We start from the raw sequence: 22045 nt of genomic DNA, 5'->3' as shown, positions 1-22045 counted from the left end.
GACAATCCTATTTATAGCTGTAACTTTCCATATGAATGTAAACTGACAACACCATTGGTGTATCAAAGCCGTGGTATGTTCAGTCCTATCTGTGGTAAAGTGCATATAATAAAAAAAATCACTTACTGCTACTGAATTTTTTTTTTGCAAGTTTCTTCTCAAGCTATATTTCAGAATTATCAAATTCATATAAAAGATCCCTTGCTGCTGATGAAAAGTGTGGTTTAGTATTATTAAATCTTTGACATTCATTAACCGATGATTATTGTGTTGTTCTAGTGCCGTTAAACAAAACAAGCTTTGAATAAGGACAAAGAAACTTACAGATTTTATAGTATTTTATACTGTGAATAATTAGCAATTAGTAGACAATAATTACTCTTTCTCGCTCTTCATCCTCTCTCTCTCTCTCTCTCTCTCTCTCTCTCTCTCTCTCTCTCTCTCTCTCTCTCTCTCTCTCTCTCTCTCTCTCTCTGTTCTGGTTTATGCCCCTCCACTGGAGACTGTAACCCCTCCATTAAGAAATGTGTTCGCCTCCACTCTGGATATCATTCCTACGGGCCTGCTTAAATATTATAATGAACTTTCCTCGCATTTCGTTTCCAAGGACGTGTACTAGATATTTTACGGTATCGGCGAACCACTCTTCCGCGCTGTATACAGTCATATATAAATTCTCCATGCTTCACAGCCAATAAATAAATACATATAAATAAGGATCTTCGAGCGGGCATTCATGGTCGTTTTGTTCTGTTGGTTCAATGGGTAACCATAAACTATACACACCCGTTAGTGTGACCTGCTAAACAAAGTCGAAGTTATCTCGTGAAATAATTTGCCACAAGATGTTTGTGTATCGATCACCCTTCTGATAATTGGTACAAAACTCCCGTGTGTGTGTGTGTGTGTGAGTGTTTTTTGTTCACAACAGGACCTGCGCTAGGTAAGTTATAGAAACAATAGTAAATCACACAGCATGTATAAATCAATGTAGATACGATCTTCAACCGGCTCAGTTGATCGGCGTTTCCACGTAACGGCAGGGCGCTAGATATTTGAGATACCCCAATATAACATTAGACCAGTTAACCTCTGGCTCAACGAAATTATGAGACGGGTATTTCGTTGGTTACATTAGAAGCCGTTCGTAAATGAAAAAAAAGAAAAAAGTGTGAGGTGTTGTAGTATTCATATCTATGGTTCATATTTTGGTTGATACGTTGTGTATAGATGTTTTAGGCCAACATCTTAACCCTGTCACCAATGGGATTTTAATTGGTATAGTCCAACCGGCGGCTGTGCCATAATCACATGTTCCAGTTTCTCCCACTGGGAATTGTGTGTACATGTGGTAGCCTCTTCTCGGCAGTGCCATTATCACATGTTCCAGTTTCTCCCACTGGGAATTGTGTGTACACGTGGTAGCCTCTTCTCGGCCGTGCCATTATCACATGTTCCAGTTTCTTCCACTGGGAATTGTGTGTACATGTGGTAGCCTCTTCTCCGCCGTGCCATTATTACATGTTCCAGTTTCTCCCACTGGGAATTGTGTGTACACGTGGTAGCCTCTTCTCGGCAGTGCCATTATCACATGTTCCAGTTTCTCCCACTGGGAATTGTGTGTACATGTGGTAGCCTCTTCTCGGCAATGCCATTATCACATGGTCTTCTTTTGAAGGGGCGGGACGTAGCCCAATAGTAAAGCGCTCGCTTGATGCGCGGTCGGTTTATGATCGATCCCCTTCGACTGGTGTAACAAAGGTCTTAGTATGTACTATCCTGTCTGTGGGATGGTGCATATTAAACATCCTTTTCTGCTAATCGAAAAGAGTAGCCCATGAAGTGGCGACAGCGGGTTTCCTGTCTATATATCTGTCTGGCCCTAAACCATATATCTCACGCCATATAACCATAAATAAAATGTGTTGAGTGCGTCGTTAAATAAAAAACACACCATTTAAAAAAATATATATTTCTTTTGAAAGTTTGTAGTAACTGTGTCTGCTGTTATGGGTGTTGTTGGAGCCATCGTATCTTGTGTATTCGCTAAACAGTAGCCTTCATCTCCTCGAATGTGATCTGTGGCTTATCTTGGACTAAGTTTCCTCCTTCATTTGCTACGAGTAACGTATCTGCTTCCTCGTTTCCTGGGATGTTGCAAATGTGATGGTATCCACTGAATTGTCGTTTCTTCAGACTTCAGTGCTGCGGCTTAGTGCAGAAAAAGTACTAGCAAGTACATTCATGTCTTTGTTTTGGGGGTCTTCGAAGGAAGGAAATGGTTTATTTAACGAAGCACTCAACACATTTTATTTGCGGTTATATGGCTTCGGACATATGGTTAAGGACCACACAGATATTGAGGGAAGAAATCCGCTGTCGCCACACCATGGGCTACTCTTTTCGATTAGCAGCAAGGGATCTTTTATATGCACCAAACCATACAGGATAGCACATACCACGGTGTTTAATGTACCAGTCGTGGTGCACTGGCTGGAGCGAGAAATAGCCCAATGGGCCCACTGACGGGGATCGATTCCAAACCGATCGCACATCAAACGAGTGCTTTACCACTTGGCTAGGTCTCGTCCCTTGGGGGTCTTTGAGAGCTTGGAGGACCGAGAGAGCATCTGAGAAGATGACAGCTTTCCCGTGTATGAGCTCTGTGCTGCTGATCAGCTTTGTCGCTGCAGTTCTCAGAGCTTCTGATTCTGTCTTGTAATTGGTGGGGTACTCTCCTGTTGCAATGGACATTCGAATAGTTTTGCCATCGTTAAGTTCAATTTGGATTTTACCCCCACCATTTGTAATTGTTTCCTCAGCTGATTCATCAATATATGCCTGTGTCCACTGACAGGGTTAGGGCTCTTCTTGCCACATCTGTCTGGTTGTCTTTGCTGAGAATTCCTGACAGTCTCTTTGATAACTGGAAAAATATAAGTCTCTTCCATGCTGGCAGCACACAGTGTGTTGGGTTTTCCTATTATTGTGGTCGCCTTGTTCATTTGCCATACTACTTTTATTTGCTATTAAAGACCCTCTATTACTGTGGCCTGATTCTCTTTACAAATAGTGCCATGCCACTTATTTTAGGATAGGTACGTTCCTGTACTTTACAAGTGTACGAAATGTAACACCATCAAAACTATTGTTGCTGCTTATAAATATTTGTTTTTCTCTCCAGATGCATAAACTAAAACCAAGTTCCCTATATGGTTCCTTTATTCAAATCATATCTTTTCGTGTTTGTATTTTTTGTGGGGTTGTTGTTTTTATTGTTATTGTTATTATTATTATTTTTTCCATTATAGCTGAGTTTACGTAATGATTGTCCAATTTTAGTGCGTAGGCCTATAAAGCAGACCCGTACACAGGATGTTAATGGGTGTGTGTGTGTGTGGGGGGGGGGGGGGGCGGGGGCTGGAGGTTCCTTGTGATGGGACGAACAATGGCAAAAAAAACGTTTGCGTAACGTCATTTATATTTGATAGAAAGAATGTTGACTTGTGGTAATTTGGGGTGTGGGGGTGCGTACACACACGCAACTTTCCTGCGTACGGGCCTGTAAAGTACAAAATATTCACGTATTTCCGGTTTTCTTATTTCCCGCCATAAAATCTCTTTTGCAGACGAGATGGTGACGCGACAATGAACCCGAGGTCAAGAACAACCTGGCACGTGCAGCACCCGGAACAACCCGTGGGCGAGCACGCGGGCGTCTACCTCTTCCCTAACGGCGTGTATGCCGTCCTGTACAGCGGCGACATCACCAAGGCGACCGCCGACGCCGTCGTCAGTGAGGAACCGTCCGACTTGAAACCGACCAACTTCGTGTCGCGCGCCTTGTTGACGAAAAGTGGCGAGCAGTACCGAGATGACCGGTGGGAACTGTTACGGAGTTACGGGGAGCTCAAGTACGGGCAGGTGTACGAGACGAGGGCGGGTTCGGGCGTGAACTTCTTCTACACGTTCCACGCGATAATGACCACGTTCCAGGAAGGCAGGGAGAAGGAGTGGCTGCGGTGCTCCCACGACCTGTACAGAAACATCTTCAGACGAGCAGACGACAAACTGTCGACCACTTTAGCCATGTCGCTCCTAGGAACAGGTGTGTGTACAGATTGTTATTCGCAGTAGGTGGGCCCATTAGACTATTTCTCGTTCCAGCCAGTGCACCACGACTTGTATATCAAAGGATGTGGTATATGGTATCTTGTTTGTGGAATGGTGCATATACAAAATCCCTAATGGGGAAAAAAAATGTAGCAGGTTTCCTCTCTAAGACTAATTTCAGAATTACCAAATTGACATCCAATAGCCGATGATTAATAAATCAATATGCTCTAGTGGTATCGTTAAACACGTATTCAAATGAATTTTAGGTTTAGGTTCGTTAGTCAGTTTTGAACTGTCAAAAATATGAATAAATAAATGTTTAATAATACACTTAATAACGTGTTCAGATATTTAAATATGTGGTTTTCTGTTGTTAGAATAGCGGACATAACAGACCCATAGCAACGATATCTGCAGTGGGGGTGGGGGTGGAGGGGTGGGGGGTGGGGGGTGACAATCTCGATTGAAGGGGGGGTTGTCACATTTTAATCTTTATTGATGTAGAGTAGGACAAACAAAATAATAACCCTGCATATTTAAGTCGGGGTGGGGGTACAGACCCTCAGCCACCCCTAGCTCCTAAAAAATGCCTTGCCGCTAGTATTATGTGTCATGAAACATGTTATTTCTTTTCTTTCTAAATGGTGAGTTGAAAACAATATTGGATATGTTTGGTTTTGTTTTCACTGTTTGACAATTTATTTTGTCCCTTCCTAGATCATGTTTGTTTTCCGTTCTTCACCAGGTTCTGTCGGCGCACCCACCCACTACGCCGCAGACGCGTTCATCCAGTGCATGGCCACCATCAATCCACAGTTCGTGAAGAAAGTCTTCGTGATCAACGTCGACAGAGCCATAACAGACGAACTCAGAAAATCATGCGTCAGTTTCTTGCACCAGCTCAGTCACCGCGCCAGAATGGCCAGGCCCCTAGCGACTAACAGGTGCGTGCAGCTGAAATCTGCCAGGAATGATGGCGACTCCTCGTTAAAATCAGCTAGACGAGATTCCACGGGAGTCACGAACGGCGTCTTACGTAATGGCACGAGGTCTGAGACGGACGAATCAAAACCCAGGGTCACGTTTCGTGACGACGTCCAGAGTCCGGATTTGGATTGGTCGAGGCCACTGCGGACTCTGAGAGAACGCAGACTAACGAGAAGTTACAATGGACCCGAGTACCAAGATTTGACCGACACGGACGCGAAAGACAGAACAAAAGAGATGCCTGCTAATGATGTCGGAAGTGCCCTGAAAGGTTCGCACACCGACAGACTTAGACATAGCAGCATTGAAAGACTGAGTCTACAGAATCACAGGCTGGATAGAGATCTGGTCCATGACAGTAACAATATTCGACCTAGGTCCAAGCTACGAGCAGACACGCCTTTCAAAAGGGAGAAAAGTAAGGACGAGGATGATGTCACGGGATCGGCCAGGCGGACACCACGAAAAGGATTAGAGAAGCTTTCTGCTCGTGACACGCCCGACCACGCCTGGGACGACCCGGGATCTGACGACTCTCCCGCCAAACCGGACATACCTAGGTTGAGAAGCAGACGATATCACTCCTTACCCAGCACGTTCAGACCAGACAGATCTGAGCTTTCTCCGAGACTCTACAACAGACTGAGAAGGTCGAGCAACTTCTCTGACACCCTGCTGCAGAACCCAGGCAGATACGTTGACGTGGACGAGTGGTGCAAGAGTGGCGAGTACCACCCGACAGCCAGGACTGAAGAAACCAAGTACAGACCTTCCAGAAGCTTTCTGCTCAAACCCGCAAGGCGTGGTCACGGAATGAGGCGTGTCCGGGCCAGCGATCTGAGTGACGTGTCGCGATGGGAGGCGGTGCACCCGAAGACGAGGCCGAGGGGGAGGAGATCCCTGATGAAGCATCACGTGTGGCTGAAGGAGGCCGTCAACGTCAACACCGTGCACGACTCGGACGACTGGTACAGCGGCTCTGACAGCGGGAACGAGACTGACGATGAACTCACGTGACGTAATAAAACGGTGGCCAATCGCGTGTCGGAAAGGAATTTAAAATCGACATCCCTACCAAAGTTCTTGTTCTTTGAAAATTGTTTCAGTGATGAGAATTCAAAATGACTAACACGTGGCAAAAGGAAGTTAATATAGTGAGAGCCAGATGTTAAAATGGCGTAATTTTATAATACCTCAGACCACTGGCTAAGGCAGGAGTTTATGAAGGTGGGAGTGGGGGGTCGAACTGACCACAAGCGTAGTAGGTCCCACTGAAACTGTAAAACAAGCCAGTATATAAGGTTGAGGGTAAAAAGATGTGATGTGTATGTGTGAGTGCGTGTGTGTTTGTGTGTGTGTGTGGGGGGGGGGGGGGGGGGGTGTCAAACAGACCCCAACCGTAGGCCTACTGGGTCCTATTAAGACTGTGAAACAAGCCAGTATATAAGGTTCAGCCTTCAGGTGACTTTATAAACACCACGGGATACTCGGAAACGGCCTACACCCAATTATCCAGCAGTTACACATGTGGCATATTACACATCCGATACAAAATTATTTATCTTTATTATAGAATAAATGAATACATTGTTATCAGTGAATTAAAAAAATTAAACAAAATACTAATAGTAAATTAAAATATCAGAAACCTCAAGATGATTGTTTTGTTTCTAAGTTGTCTGGCCCCGTGAAGCGCTTCGTAGGACAATCTTATTAAAATCGGTTCTTCAGGGGTAAGTTCAGTCAACTGCTTGTCGTTACATTGATTTATGCGCTTCATGTTAAACCAAATGGCCACGTCAGGAACCAATCAAATAGTTCGCGAACGTTAGCGAAACTGTTGGCTGGACTGGACTGGCAACTCATTTTACGTGCCCCTATCCACTAGGGTTCAGGCACGCCCACCCCGGATTCAGCCTCTGACTTCGCCAGTGACCGACTCCGGGGCGTGTTTGTTGGCTGAACATGGGGCTTGTCTACCGATAGTTATAGACTGATCGAACGATAGTTACAGACTAGTCTACCGGTAATTATAGACTGGTCTACTGAGTTAGAGACTGGCAGGGGCTAGACTGGTACGGCTCGAGGTTGCCAGACTCTCTTTTCAAATCCACATGTGAAGGACATTATTACAGATACAACAAATATAACCCACAAAAAATAGAAAAAAAGAAAAAGAAAAGAAAGCCATCTGCGCCACACCTTAACTGGTCTACCGGTAGTTGTAGACCAGTGGAGCTGATTTCAATCAGTTTGCCAGTGCTTGCATGTGTGCGTGCGTGTTCCACAAAAATGTGGCCATTTTTCTTTAATTTTAAACAAAACCGTTACCGTAAACAATTTTTAAAATAATAATCGCATCTATGCACAAGGCAGAGTGAAATGGATATTTTGACAAGATCATGACTGCTACCACGAATCAGTCATATATTTTGTTAATAGGCGGACTGTCGGTCCTAAGACAATACATCATTCCTCTCCGCCTCAAAGAGGACCGCCACTTTTCAATATTGATTCAACAAATTCAAATCCAAGCCCTAGTCTTCAACTTATGTTACATAGGTCTCATAGGAAAAACGTTTACACTTACTTTTTTTTTATTGCTATACAATAATAATAATAATAAATAACAACAATAATAAAGTCACAGTTTGTTTTATTTATCGATACCACCGATTGTTTTGTTATCAATCTGATTAAAATTAGCTCTACTGGGTCTACCAGTAGATCTAACAGCATTGTGTAGACTCCCATGTCCAGGTGACATTTCATCTATTAATAACAATTTAAATATCGACCAATTACACTTCGCCTTTTATAGCATTATTCGGGAGCATACAAATTCTAAAAATATCGGGCGACACTATTTATGCAATAGGCGAACTTGTTGGTCTATTTCAACATTGAAAAAACGGGGAAAAGTGCAGTAATAAACTCTGGATTGTATACTAGTATAAACAGATTTTATGACTATACCATCACGAGGTTTTTTTTCCGTCTTGAAACTAATTTTATATAAAATTTTATATTGAAATTAGTTTCCGGCATACTTCGTAATTCACCCGAATCATTTCGTATACCTTCGGCATAATCCCGAATGTTTTTAAAGTAAGGTTTTGATTGGTCGAACGAAAGGTCAACTGAACATGAGCTCCAACGGGCTGCTGTTAGATCCACATGTAATAGTGGAGCTAATTTTAATTAGATTGTTTTATTATTAATTATTGGCTAATGAATGTCAAACAGTTGATGTAGTGGGGCAGCTATGTAAAAAAAAAAAGATGTTCACTTCTGGCAGAAAGTATAAAATGTCGTATATAGGGGTATTTTGGTCTACTAATTAAAACATTTTTATGGATCCAAGAAGTCTGACAGGTTGGTTAGCCACCATGTTGAATTTAATGATGGCCGCTATGACAAAATATCAGTTGCTCATATTTTGGCTTTTGTACTAAATAGGATATAGGAATTCGGTATATTTTGGTTTGTTTAGCCACCATCTTGAATTTAAAGATGGCCTCCACCACGACAAAATATCGCTTGCTTTTATCAGTCAGTATCCATCAATTGTTGAAATTAGCACCAATAATTAGTTTGAAATGAAACCCGCAACTTTTGCTCATTAACACCAACAAATCTTTTATATGCACTTTCGCACAGACGGTTAACGCATTTCGCGGCGTTTGATATACCAGTAGTGGAGCACTGCCTGGAACCGGAAAAACAAGATAATAGGACAATCTCACCCCTCCCCCTCCACCCCCCCCCCCCAAAATAAAATAACAACAACAAAAAACGATAACCCTACTAAATATGGAATTATTTTACGAAAAATATAAGGACTGTTAAACTTTTATATTTCACACCCGTTAGGCCTACTATATGGACATTTGACATATTCAGTGAAAATTATAGGCCCATACCAACAGATTTAAGTGAAAAAGTTATATCAAAATCCAAGTGAAATTTTATTTTTCGGGACGGCAGTATTCACGGATAATGAACTAAAGGACAAAATATGAAAATGGATTTCCTAATGAACCCCCCCCCCTCCCCCCCCCCCCCCACACACACACACATTTGAAGGTTGTCTACAAGCAAGACGGTGGACACATTGATCATGGTGGGTGGGGTGGGTGGGTCACGTATCATTTAAGAGATTTAATTAATGTTTTTAATAGCAACCGTCATTTTTGCTGAAAATTGCAGTTCTAATTTTTGGGGTACCCCGCATTAGTTTCAACCTCTGGTACATACTTGTGACGGAACATGCTCTTAATTTTGTTTTCGCCTGTGGCGATATTAATTGTTTTAGAGCGCCGTGTGCAGTTCTCAATACACACCCACCTCAGGTGCGGAGGCCATGTGGCCAGTAGTTACGTAATACCTCCGCGCGACCATGGAATCTCTAGCGAACTGGCGACAGTAAGTCTGGCGATCTAAGAAAAATATACTGCTTGGTCGCTGTGGAAATAGCACTTGTAGGGATTCGGTGCCGCGATGTATCCCCAGGCGATATTCGGCTTTTATGATAAATAGCTAGGGTTGTAGAGATATCAGGGAGAAACATAGGAAGGCTTCCAGGGGGAACGTTAGTCCGTCCGGACTGGTAATTATATATTTTCTGCTCTGTGTATAACCTTGATGTGATTGATGTGACTTTAAATATTTTAATACTGTATTATACCAATATTATTTAGACGGTGCTGCCGGTCATCTGACGCAGTATTACTGTAGGCTCACTGTTATATACATATAAAGCTTAACCAGTCATCCTAGAGGACCTAGGTAAACTGTAGGTTATTGTCCTTATTGTGATAGGTACCAGTATTAATTCTGTGTTACAAGGTTACTGAATGAGTAGTTAAGGGTTAATTAAAAATTAACCAGTTAGGAATAGAGTTGTAATTCCTTTATTACTTAAGTTCCCCTGGAAGCGTTTCTCAATTATCACACGTGTGGGTGTTGTGTCACGGTGAAGTGATTAGCATATTGTGTAAACTAGACACCTAGAGATTAACTAATTAAGTGATCAGTTCTGGGTTGTCATTATTTGTTGTTGTTAATTAACTACTGCGGCAGTACATTTGTCAGCGTAGGTTAATACAGATTCCAAAGTGTATTGTGTTTTTGTTGTGTTTTCTAGTGAACTAAACGTGCTATATTACATATACTTTATATAAGATCGTATCTCTGATCATACCTAGACGAGCCACACTAGGGTATAACCGCCCGTTACAGAGAGATCTAATAGATATACAGTTAGGAGAGATATTTTGATAATCGTGTTTCATTCAGTTACGGGTATTATAGGATCCCCGTGACAATACTGCATAACAATTGTATAACAAATAAAAGTGTATTTATTTATTGTCAATGGATAATAGTATTTGTACAAATAATCAATGTCACATATATTACTACCAATGATGATCACACCCACATTTGCTTTTACTCCGTAAATATTTCACGGTACACCTCACCGAATTTTGACACGGAACTCTCTTCTTTGGTACTATGCAACCATAATATAGTGTCAGGGAAGTAAGTTATAACACACTGCTCACCATACTAACATAAATGAAAAAAACAAAAAAACAAACCCCAAAACAAACCCCATACATATGATAGATACATACATACATGCATACATGCATATGCGTCGGAAACGGGGGTGGGGGGCACAATATGATTTCACACACACACACACACACACACACACACACACACACACACACACACACACACACACACACACCCGCAGCGATAGAAGTAAGCATTTGACTGCATGTGTTTATTTCTACACCGACCAATTTTCTGGAATTGGTGTTATCCCTACAAATATCCCAAACAGAACAGTAGCAAACACAACACCACCACTCTACTCCCAAAACAACAACACGCACATAGTTACAAATAGTTACAAATACACACTCTAAATTGCCGTATAACATGTTATTGGATTTTCTTTTAATTTCAAATATGAACTCGCATTTAATAAGTGGCCCCCCAGTTGCTGCCATCTTCCGACGCCTATGTATATATATTGTATATATATGTGTGTGTGTGTGTGTGTGTGTGTGTGTGTGTGTGTGTGTGTGTGTGTGTGTGTGTGTGTGTGGTGTGTGTGGGTGTGTGTGTGTGTGTGTGTGTGTGTGTGTGTGTGTGTGTGTGTGTGTGTGTATGTGTGTGTGTGTGTGTGTGTGTGTGTGTGTGTGTGTGTGTGTGTGTGTCTGTGTGTGTGTGTCTGTGTGTGTGTGTGTGTGTGTGTGTGTGTGTGTGTGTGTGTGTGTGTGTCTGTGTGTGTATGTGTGTGTGTGTGTGTCTGTGTGTGTATGTGTGTGTGTGTGTGTCTGTGTGTGTATGTGTGTGTGTGTGTGTGTCTGTGTGTGTGTGTGTGTGTGTATGTGTGTCTGTGTGTCTATGTGTCTGTGTGTGTATGTGTGTGTGTGTCTGTGTGTGTGTGTGTCTGTGTGTGTATGTGTGTGTGTGTGTGTGTGTGTATGTGTGTGTGTGTGTGTCTGTGTGTGTATGTGTATGTGTGTGTGTGTGTGTGTATGTGTGTGTGTGTGTGTGTCTGTGTGTGTATGTGTGTGTGTGTGTCTGTGTGTGTATGTGTGTGTGTGTGTATGTGTGTGTGTGTATGTGTATGTGTGTGTGTATGTGTGTGTGTATGTGTGTGTATGTGTATGTGTGTGTATGGGTGTGTATGTGTGTCTGTGTGTGTATGTGTGTGTGTGTGTGTGTGTGTGTGTGTGATTTATGATTATGTCACGGCTGCTAGAGAAGTTCAAGTTCTTTATTTGCCTCAAGTTTAAAAAAACCATTATCAGAATAAATACATACATATATAATCACGATATATATACAAATACAGGTGGAGAGTGATTTAAGAATTAATGGTAAAATTAACATAGTATACTAGTAATAGTGGTGGGATGTACGTATATATGTGCACTATAAACATCGTGGTGTAGTAATAATTCTAATTCTAAATATATATGTATATATTGATGTATACTAGACGAAATATGATTAATATACTTGCTAATGAAACGGCAGGTTAGTGGATGTCATATTTTAAGTAAGCTGCAGTAAATCGTCTCTAACTTTATTTGCCAAAACTAAATATTTTCCCAGGTTATTGATGTCTTTATTGTTTTCAGTTGTTAATAGTTCAGTGAGCCTAAATACGCTTGGACGTCTGTGGTAACATTGTTTAATATTCTTATTCCTCAAATCATTCATAGCTGGGCAAATAAGGATAAAATGATATTCGTCTTCTATATCATTAGAGTTACAAATAGTGCATTTTCTTTCGGCCCTGTCAATTTTCCTATACCTTCCGGTTTCTATATACTGACACACAATAAAAACGCAAAAAACTACTTTTCATTACAAATAACGACACACTATTAATGAATTGATGGATAATGTAATATGACATTAATGACTGGTATTCATGAGATACATTCACATGGAAACATGGCCAGTTATCATCAGTAATCGAGTTGCATTCGTAATCGAAAAGCTCACCCCCCCCCCCCCCCCCCCGCCGCCATATCAAGGTCAGTATCTGATGTGTCCACCATTGGCCCGTGAGCATGCGTGAAGACGACGGGGAAAGGATTGGCACAAACATCTCAAATAAGCCACAGGAATGTTCCTCCACTCCTCCTGCAACGCCTGTGCAAGCTCAGCGAAGTTACGCGGTGGTGACTGGCGGTGACGTACACGACGTCCTAACTCATCCCACATGTGTTCAGTTGGGTTCAAATCCGGTGAAACGGCGGGCCAGTTCATAACGGTGATACCGGCTTGTTGCAGGAATGCCTGGGCAATTCTTGCAGTATGTGGACAGGCATTGTCTTGTTGAAACAGAAGGGGACCTCCTTGTCTTCGGTGACAGCGCAAAAGTGGCTGGAGACTGGTCTTAGAATAACGTCAACATAACGCTGGGCTGTAATGGCATCGTGGACAATGATGAGACCACTCCTGAAATCACAGTTGATTGCCCCCCATACCATCAGACAACCGCCGCCAAAGCGATCATGTTCCCTCACACATCCGTCAGCGTACCGTTCATGGAGTCTCCTGTACACACGTGCTCTTCCATCGGCAAAGGAGACAGAGAAACGGGACTCATCTGAGAAAACAATGCTCCGGTAAAAGGCTGGTGGATGATTACCATTCTGGAGAACAAACTGTAGTCTCGCAGCACGATGTCGCGGTGTCATGATGTTATCGTTGTACGGGCGTTTTCATCTGAGTCCAGCCGTTCTGAGTCGACGGATGACCGTCATAGGATGGATAGGCCTTCCATGACGTCCTATCGTGTTGCTTGCTGTCATCGTCGCAGTTCTGAACCGGTCACGGAGGTGGTGTCGGCGAATCTGCCGATCTTGGCGTGGGGTCGTAACGGGACGTTGACCAGGTCGAGGCCGATCACGGACACTCCCGGTATGTTGATGACGTTCAACAAGTCGTCCAATAGTTGATGGATGGACTCTGAAGGTCCTAGCAATTTGGCTTTGCGAAGTCCCCCCTTGAACCATGCCCAACGCTCGCTCCCTGTGTTCTTCTCTGAGTCGTGGCATTCTTAATGTGACGAGGAATATGACACCGTTACGTGACTTTTGTGTGTCCACATACTGGCATTTCACGTGCATTGCATGCAGCATGATTGAGCATGTAGTGAACGCATTTCACACCATTTTGTGTGTTTCTGCTATTGTATGTGTAACGAGAACAAAACCAGGATTAAAACCCAGACAAAAGTACCAATCAATGGCTTCCTCTCATAAAGTGTTATTTTAAGTCCAATAAATATATTTTTTATTAATCACAACAAAATATTGAAAACTATCTGTTTTGCGTTTTCATTGTGTGTCAGTATATATTTAATTTGTGTGCACTAATTCGGATCTTTGATATTTCTTTTAAGTGATTTAATGGTATGGGTTTTCTAAGATATGTTTGTAGCTTGAATTCAAGTAACAGAAATTTATATAGGGTACCTTTCGGTGAAGTCGTTATTCGGCTAAAACAATTTTGTTTAAAATTATCGTAAATTCTTTCCTTAATTATATTATATTCTCTGTTACCAATATGTGGTATGTTCCATACATAGTTTAGTCCAAACCTCTTTAGTTCTTGTTTGACATGTGTTACCCAGTTACCCTTTAATCGTTCCATTTCCTCATATATAGCTAAAAAGATACAATTTTCAGTATTTCGTATTTTAATCCAATATTTAAAAATGCTTAATTTTCTCATAATATACAGAGGAAAACGCCCTAACTCACTATATATAAATTCATTACATGCCCCTTGTTGCACTCCAAGTAGGTTTTTTTACAGAATTTTGTATGAATATTTTTAACATCCCTTGCACAATGGAATCCCCAGACCTCTGACCCATAACTAAAAATACTGTTATCATAGGTGTCAAAAACAGATAGCATCGTTTCAATATTAAAATAATGTCTTTTGCATACGTTTAATAATGAAAACAAGGCTTTTCTTCCCTCATCAGCGAATCGTTTTTGAGTTCGATTAAATTTACCGTTATAACTGAATAATAAGCCAAGATAAATGAATTCATTTACGACCTCTAACAGTTCACCATTGTATAACCACTTTTCGTTGTCTCGAATGATCCCCCCATTTCTAAAAATGATGACCTTAGTCTTAGTTGTATTTAGTTAGGTCCCATTTGGTAGTATATTTTGATAATGAATTGAGCAATGACTGGAGGCCTTCTGGTGTTTCGGCTAGGAGAACCATATCATCGGCATACATAACTAGGAATATATTTAACGATTGGATGTCGATATAGGGGCAATTATCTGATAAGAAATGCATTTCGCAGTCATTTACAAACATGGAAAATAATATCGGTGATAATACTTCACTTTGGAAAAGGCCGTTTCTACAACTGAAAAAGTTGGATAGCATATCGTTATATTTGACGCAGCATTTTGTACCATAATATTTGTCTATTGACATAATCAAATGCTTTACTATAGTGCACAGCAATACAGTCGCTTTTTATTCTTCAATATTCGTTCAATTAAAGATTGAAGAATGAAAGCGGCGTCGATCGTTGAGAACTGTTTTCTAAAACCAAATTGAGCATCACTTATGACATGATTCATTTTATCAAAAACTAATAATCGTTCATTTAGGATGGCAGTAAATAATTTCCCTAAGCAACTGACTAAAGTTATGCCTCTGTAATTATCAGGGTCGTTTGCATTGCCTTAGAGAGACTCTTTACTCATGACCTTGTATTCCTTTTGAATACACACAAATAATTCCTGCATTCAGCACAATTGCAAATGATCAAAGCTGGTGCAATTCCTGCCAAAGATAAAAACTGTACCTATTTTCAAACATAAAATATATTTTTTTTTTAAATAGGGCGCATTTAAAAGGCCCTATCTTCGCGGGTTAACGCGATGCTGCTTGGTCAATTTACTGCTCTGCTACCTTTTAAAGTTACATTCTCTGGTTACCATATTATAACATCATGTACAAATATAAAATATAAGCTCAAATGCACTTTTAAAAAACTCGTGTGTGTTCGGTATGAACGGAGATCGTCAAAAGTATACGCTCGATTCGTCGCCTGTGCCGCCATTGCTTGGCAAAGCACAAACGACAGCCTGTTGTCAGTTTCAGTTAACACGTGCACTTGTGGATTTGAAATTGTAGGGTTCGTCTCAAAAATTAAATGAGAAATCTTGCGCTGTACGAAGAACGTTCGGTTAAGGATACGGTACTAGAGTCTTTCATTAAAACCGGTTTGATCTTGACAACGTATTATCGACAATCGCACCTTCCTATTTCAGAATTAATCTTTTATAAAGTGTTAGTAGAACTTTTAAAGTTTAGTTTGTATACTAGTAACACACTGATAATTTTTATATTTTTAAAATAAAATATACTAACGTAGACAATGAACGTTTTCATTTCTGAATTTTACGTGTGTTAAAATCGACTAATTCACATAAATATTCTTTCGTTTGGAAAGGGTAAAGTAAAACGACATCAATGTTAAAGCATATTGATTTAAGAGGAAACGGGTGCATGTGCAGGGGGCGGGTATTGGGCGCTGAAACCCTTATCTGCCCAAGCTAAAAAATTAAGTAAAATTGAAATATATTTTCTGGGGGAGCATCGCCCCATATATAAACTTCGCTCAACACAGTCTATAACCTCAACCCCGCTGAAATCCCTGCACATGCGCCTTTTGATTATTTTTCATTTTTTAGCAAGGGATTGTTTATATGTACCATCCCACAGACAGGATATCACATACCACGGGCTTTTATATACCAGTCATGGCGCACTGGCTAGAACGAGCCCGCCGGTTGGGATTTATTCTAGACCGACCGCGCATTTCCAAAAAACATCTTTTTAGGTCTAAGTAATGAATAGAAATGGCATATAGTCTTGATAAATGTAGATCGAACACAACACCCTCTTCCTCTACCCCTAGAGCGTTACGTAATTATTAACACACCCTTACATGTAACGCATATGCCAACCGCTGACCACTGTCAAAATTTCAAGGCAAATCACCCACCGACCCCTGGAAAGCTGTTGTACCATCAGGGGCGTCGGAAGCAAATTAATATTGGGGAGGCGGATGTCGACCGAGCGAAGCGAGGGAGTGCTAGGGGGTTCCGGGGGCATGCTCCCCCGAAAAAAATTTGAATTCTAGATGCCATTTCCTGCATTCTGCTGCATTTAAGATACAACTTTAGTAGGTATCTCATACATATTTTTGTAGCAAAAGTACTGGTAAATAAGCGTATTTCACCGATAATATTATGACAATGAAAAAGTTTGTCTGATTTGTATGAGGTCTCACCATCTGTGCCCTTTTCTTTGACATATTTGGAAGTGTGCAAAACGTAAATACCATTTTACATGTGTGTAAACTGTTTTAGAATGTATTACAAAATAATAAACAAACAACATAGTACAGTCAGTTGTTGCTATTATATGAAGCCAGGGTATTGAATGAAAACATGGGCCAAGTGACATAATTCAATTTAGCTTTTAAATTATAACTGTCCTCCTACACATCAATACACGTTACTAAATGATAGCCTATACCATTTAGTAGCTTGGCCTGGGCTTTGACTCAAATTACATCATCTAATTAAAATGTTATTAACAAGATAATCACTACATTGCACAGGGTGCTTGTAATGTTTACCCAAATCATGTCCCGATCCCGACCTCACACCCAAAAATTAAAGGTTTTTGTTTTTGTCCAAATATTGGGGCGGCGGTCGCCCCAGTTCCGACGCCACTGACCATACCTCTATGGATATAAATATGTTTTGGAGATATGAGACGACCGCTTAAAGGGACACGCCCTAGTTGTTAACCATTACGCCGTTGATTTTCGCTATTAAACCCATTTTTTTCACAAATAAAATTACACTTTACTTACCGTTTATTATTTAGAATATACATTTCCATTCACCTGAAGTGTTTTTTTGGTAATCCTGGTAATCCTGGTGTTTGTAATACCACAAAATGCATTTTTCGTATTTCTTAAAAAGCCACGTGCCTCTGAGAAAAAACCGTTGAGCAGACAAGGTCTAATCTATTTTTAGAGGGGATATTCCCATTTCAATGTCACAGACATTGGTATACCACGTGACCGTTATCATTTTGGTTCGGTTTGTTTTGTCGTGCACGGTTCGCGCAGTCAACATCCGATTTGTTGTCGTTTGCTTGTAGTTCATTTGTGAGGTTTTTCTTCACAGTTCGTGAACATTTTCATTAACAATAAAGTTCAGACAAGTAAGTATCTCAATACAAAACGTTACAAACCCTTAAAACCAACAAGTCTTATGATATCTGGAGAGGACAGAACAGTTGGAACATGCCCAGGAGAGGTGAAAGGAACGCACCCCAAGTCTGTGCGCAATCTGTGAAATTTGTCGTGACGTAGGCATTTTTGTGCTTCGAGCGACATCTACCGGTGACATCAGAATACTAACTTTCAAAATTATTTCAAGCAATTGGGACATGGGGATTCCCATGGTATTTATCGATATAAAACCTGCTTTTTCACTCCATTTTATAAAAACGTGATCTAAGTGTGTTACAGGTTTGTAGATTAACCAAAATTATAATTTATTTTCGCTGGATGGAACTAGGGCGTGTGGCTTTAATCAAGACAGTTAAATTTGTTCAAAATCACGTGAGAAGCTCAGCGCCTGCGCAAATCAAGTAAAGTTCCATTTCCACTGGGTGTCCCGCTAAATGAAGAAAATCAAAGCTGGCTATTGAGTTTGTAGTTGACCTAGATAATGTAGAGAAGCGAGCATTGCGAAACTATAGCGATGTGGTGGACCTTTCATGTACCAAACAGAACTGGCAGGGGCGTACCCAGCCATTTTTGATGTGGATTCCAAATTTACAGTCGAGCACCGAAGGTGCGAGTGTTGTAGGGGGGTCTGGGGGCATCCTAGTCCCCCCCCCCCCCCCCAAAAAAAAAAAATAGTTTGAAACCTAGACGTCATATGGTGCACTCTGGCGACTTTTTGAACTAATTTTACACCTATAAATAAACTTGGATGCGGCAATTTGTAAAATGTCTTAACTATAGATAGCATCAGTGCATCGTCTGAGTTGCATCTCACTTTAAAATATCTTTAACTGAATCCGGGTATGAAAAGGAGTAGGCCCTACATCTACCTGTGCCTTTACTTGTGCCTTTACTTGCAAATAACTAGTTAATACTGGGGGTTGCCAGGAACACTTAGGTTAACTGACTGCCATATATAACTGAAATACTGAGCATCCGACATTTTAACTAGCGTACCACCTAATATGTATTGCAAGCGGCGAACGTCACTAAAATATGTGTCATCATGTTGTATTCGACGACGTCAGAGTGAGATAGTCTAGTCTATGTGCATGTGTGTGAACATGACAATGTGCCATTATTCTACAATTTGGTTTTAAATTTTCTCGGAAATTTAACAGCTGGAGAAATCCCCCAATCCGCCCTTTCTCAGTTTCGGTTTCGGTATTTTCTGTAATGGCCGACACATAATCGTACCAACAGTGGTTATTTCGTTGTTCACACGTCTGGGTGGAGAATTCAGGTACTGTGTTCGCTTTTACTCTTTACTATTTAAAGAAACTGTTCTAGTTGAGTTTGCTGCCATTTTAAGATGTTTCAGGCCAATACAGTCTATTAACGAGTCTATAACGACTAAACTTACAATCAAAACAATATTTCCTTGTTCAGAATAGCAGTGTCACTATGATACAGAAGTCTACGAAAGAAGTGCTAGTATTCGTTTTCAGGTCGTCCCGATGTTTGTCATTGGAGTACGAGCTCACATTTCTGTAGGGGTGTGTGTGTATGGGGGGGGGGGGGGGGGGCTGGTTTTTGCCCGACTTAAATAAAAATGCCCGAATCTGCCAGGAGCCAATTTCACTAAACATCGTAAGTTACGTTTTGCACGTAAAGTGTTTAACAAATTAACTCCCTTTATTAATCCAGTGATAGCCAGTTTTGTTACCTGTGTCATTTGATCCACTTAGGGCGGGATTTAGCTCAGTCGGTTGCGTGCTCGCTTGAGGTGCCAGCGTCACAGTATCGAACCACCTCGGTGGATCCATTCAACTGATTTGTTTTTCTTCTGGTTCCAACCAGTGCATTACAGCTGGTCAAAGACCATGGTATGTGCTTTCCTGTCTGTGGGAAAGCGGATATAAAAGATCCCTTGCTGCATTAGGAAACAAATGTAGCGGGTTTCCTCTAACAACTACTTGTCAGAATTACCAAATGTTTGACATCGAATAGCCGATGAATAATAAATCAATGTGTTTTAGTGGTGGCGTTCTATTAAGACGAGTCTGCATATTTTTTGATATATGCAAATGTATGCAGCAAAAAAACTCAGACGATATTTTTCCCCAGTACCTATTTCCTGTACCAGCTCCCGTTAAACGCAGGGCCGTACCGTGGTCTGGACATGGGGGGGGGGGGGGGTAAACTGTCCTGAAAACGCGTCTCTTCTTGTCTTCATTACGAGTATTTCGGATCTCGGCTCATTTGCCTTGCACAAACTCAGCTTGATCCTATTATAATTGTGTGTCACCCCTCTCCCCTTTACAAATGTCTAGATCCGCCCCTGCTATCAAATGTATTATTTTAAAACTTATATTTGACGCACTGTACCATGTTTTACTTTCATCTTTTTAAAATTCAACATCATATTTTCTCTACAATTTAGAAGAAAAAAAAAAAACCAGCAAAAAAAATACATCCGAACAATGTCGTAGCTTGGGCACCGGGGCGGTTGCCCTGGGCGCAAAATTCTGGACTGGTGGAAGGGACTCAGGGAGTGCTAACGGTCCACTGGTTAGGGGGCGCAATACTTGCCTTGCCCTGGGCGCTGGCAACCCACGCTACGCCACTGCGCCCAAACGTCATCTTGCATTTTGCCTACACAAATAATAAACTCGTTTATGACCTAGGAAAATTTTAGTTGCGGATCCATGGGGTGGACATGACAAAGCAAATGTAGGGAATTTACCCATAATATAGTGTTTTTAACTAAATAGGTTAACATTGTCGCCTATAGGAGTTTATTTGGTATAGTACAACCGCGTGTTGGTATACCGGAAACGGTGCCAGTGGTTTCCAAACTTCATCAAGTTTATTCGTTCTTTCTTTTAAAAGTTATAAGTTTATTTTGTTTAACGACAGTACTAGAGCACATTGATTTATTAATAATCGGCTTTAGATGTCAAATTTCTGCTAAATGAACTGCAAATTACAGTATTATTATTGTCATTCTTATTATATAGATGTAATGGCAACAGTGAAAATGTTCCACTGAATACATTCTTTTATTCTTAAAAAAAAACCCGTTTCATGAAATAATGAAATAATTTTGTCCAAGCAACTCTAAAATTAGATTAAATGAAAAATGAGGACCACACAAATTTGATGATAAAAAGAGTACTGTATACTCTTTATTCAAGAACTGGTTTCTTCTTCTTCTTTTTCATGGAAGTCGATGGAATTGTGTATTTTATTTACAGTATAATGTGGAATTTTTATCATTGCACATGCTTTAACCAATTTGGTTGCTATAGACGGGTTTATTGGCCAGTGACGTCAAAGTACTGTGCACGGCCATGTTTATAATCACGTGATAGGTCCGCCATTAAGGGAGTGAAACTCGCACAATAATACGTGAAGGCATTACATCTGGGTGAATTTTCAGTATTTATTACCTTTTTAGTACATTTTGTGAAAGCAAAACCTGTATGTCGAATAATACAACCGCATTTAAAGATTGTAGATTCATATCAAGGTTGGTGGAAATTTATTAATTATTGAAAACGTAAATAATAAAACGTATATATACACGCGAATATAAAAGCATAACAAATAATTTAAACTTATGCAAGCAAATATAATTTCCCTGGACACTTGTATAGTCTAATATATTGAACTTTAAAACAATATTTTAGCCTCAGCGGACGAGGGTATCAGATGCCCCCACCCCCCGCCAGCCTAAGCTCCTATTTTGTTCACAAGTACTTGTCTTGGGCATCACCAGTAAGTGTCAAAGGGGTTCGTTTTGTAATTAACTAGTATATAGAACATTTTATGACTAATCAGAGGCGCATTTTCGGGGTAATTTAGTGTTGTATATTGTGGATGATTAATTTAATTTAAATTTTTATCCAAGAAACAAAAGATAATAATTTTAAAAATATATATTGTAATTATAAAATAATAAATAATTTTTTTTTTTTTTTTTTTTTTTTTTTTTTTAAATTATTATTTATTAATTAATTAATAATAAAATAAATAAATAATAAAAAAAAAAATTATATAAAAAAAACCAAATTGACTATTTTCGGTATGGCATGCATGCATGTT

At 40.5% G+C, this 22045-nt stretch overlaps 1 protein-coding gene across 1 annotated transcript; it reads left to right on the top strand.

Annotated features, from left to right (window-relative positions):
- Positions 1 to 829: 829 nt before the first annotated feature.
- LOC121377454 lies at positions 830 to 7631 on the top strand. The gene is made up of 3 exons (XM_041505440.1): positions 830 to 943; positions 3630 to 4108; positions 4862 to 7631. Exons 2-3 carry the CDS (start codon positions 3649 to 3651, stop codon positions 6118 to 6120), a joined length of 1719 nt encoding a protein of 572 aa, XP_041361374.1. The 5' UTR covers positions 830 to 943; positions 3630 to 3648; the 3' UTR covers positions 6121 to 7631.
- The last annotated feature ends 14414 nt before the right edge of the window (positions 7632 to 22045 follow it).

The sequence above is a fragment of the Gigantopelta aegis genome, chromosome 7 (assembly GCF_016097555.1).
Source record: "Gigantopelta aegis isolate Gae_Host chromosome 7, Gae_host_genome, whole genome shotgun sequence".
Classification (NCBI taxonomy): Eukaryota; Metazoa; Mollusca; class Gastropoda; order Neomphalida; family Peltospiridae; genus Gigantopelta; species Gigantopelta aegis.
Note: the sequence above shows the minus strand (reverse complement) of the source record. Positions and strands in the feature narration are given on the sequence as shown.